Source organism: Propithecus coquereli, unplaced genomic scaffold (genome assembly GCF_000956105.1).
Source record: "Propithecus coquereli isolate 6110/MARCELLA unplaced genomic scaffold, Pcoq_1.0 Scaffold175, whole genome shotgun sequence".
NCBI lineage: Eukaryota > Metazoa > Chordata > Mammalia > Primates > Indriidae > Propithecus > Propithecus coquereli.
Genome location: NW_012142190.1, coordinates 4014825 through 4015466, shown reverse-complemented (window position 1 = coordinate 4015466; position 642 = coordinate 4014825). Strand labels below are relative to the sequence as shown.

Here is a 642-nt window from a genome sequence, read left to right as displayed (position 1 = left end):
AAATCCCATGGAATAGATAAACAGGCTTAAAATCTGGTTTACTGTCTTTACTGAATAGGAGGAATGTCCACAAAAACCAGCACTGTCTTTTGCTATTAAAACAGTGATATCTAAGAAGCAGGCACATGGAAACAATTTTCAAACTTTTCTTTCCCTCTAATTAAATTATATGCAGTTGCCACAAGGCCCAGGTTTCTGATTACTACCCTACACTCTCACAACACATGAGATAATATATAACAAATGCAAATACTTGAGTGATTTTAATAGCCATATCTTTGTGACAGAAATAGAAATTTTAACATCTTCAGTAGTATTACAACATATTAAGTATATTAAAATCAACAGATCTATGAATATTACTCACTTTCACCATGGTCTCAGGAGATACTTCTTCATCTGGAACCCAAAGTTTAGTTGTCTTTTTTCCTGGAAGCTAAACAAAAATTAAGGATTTTAAAACATGAATATGAATTCTCATGTTCAATTACTACTCAGTGAATGAATGAAATCCTTATCTTCTGCAGTGACAGTCATTATATATGACTAAAATACCTCAATCTAACCCTATTTACTAAAAAAAGGTTGAAAAGTGTATCTTCACTAGCACCCAGATACAGCACTTACAGATCCATCACTAGT

General features: G+C 32.6%; 1 protein-coding gene across 1 annotated transcript in view; it reads right to left on the bottom strand.

Annotated features, from left to right (window-relative positions):
- The window catches only part of PDS5B (PDS5 cohesin associated factor B), a 139702-nt gene that overhangs the window by 41133 nt on the left and 97927 nt on the right, over positions 1-642 (bottom strand). The window contains 1 exon segment of the mRNA XM_012642128.1: positions 368-436. Within this exon segment, the coding sequence (XP_012497582.1) occupies positions 368-436 (69 nt within the window).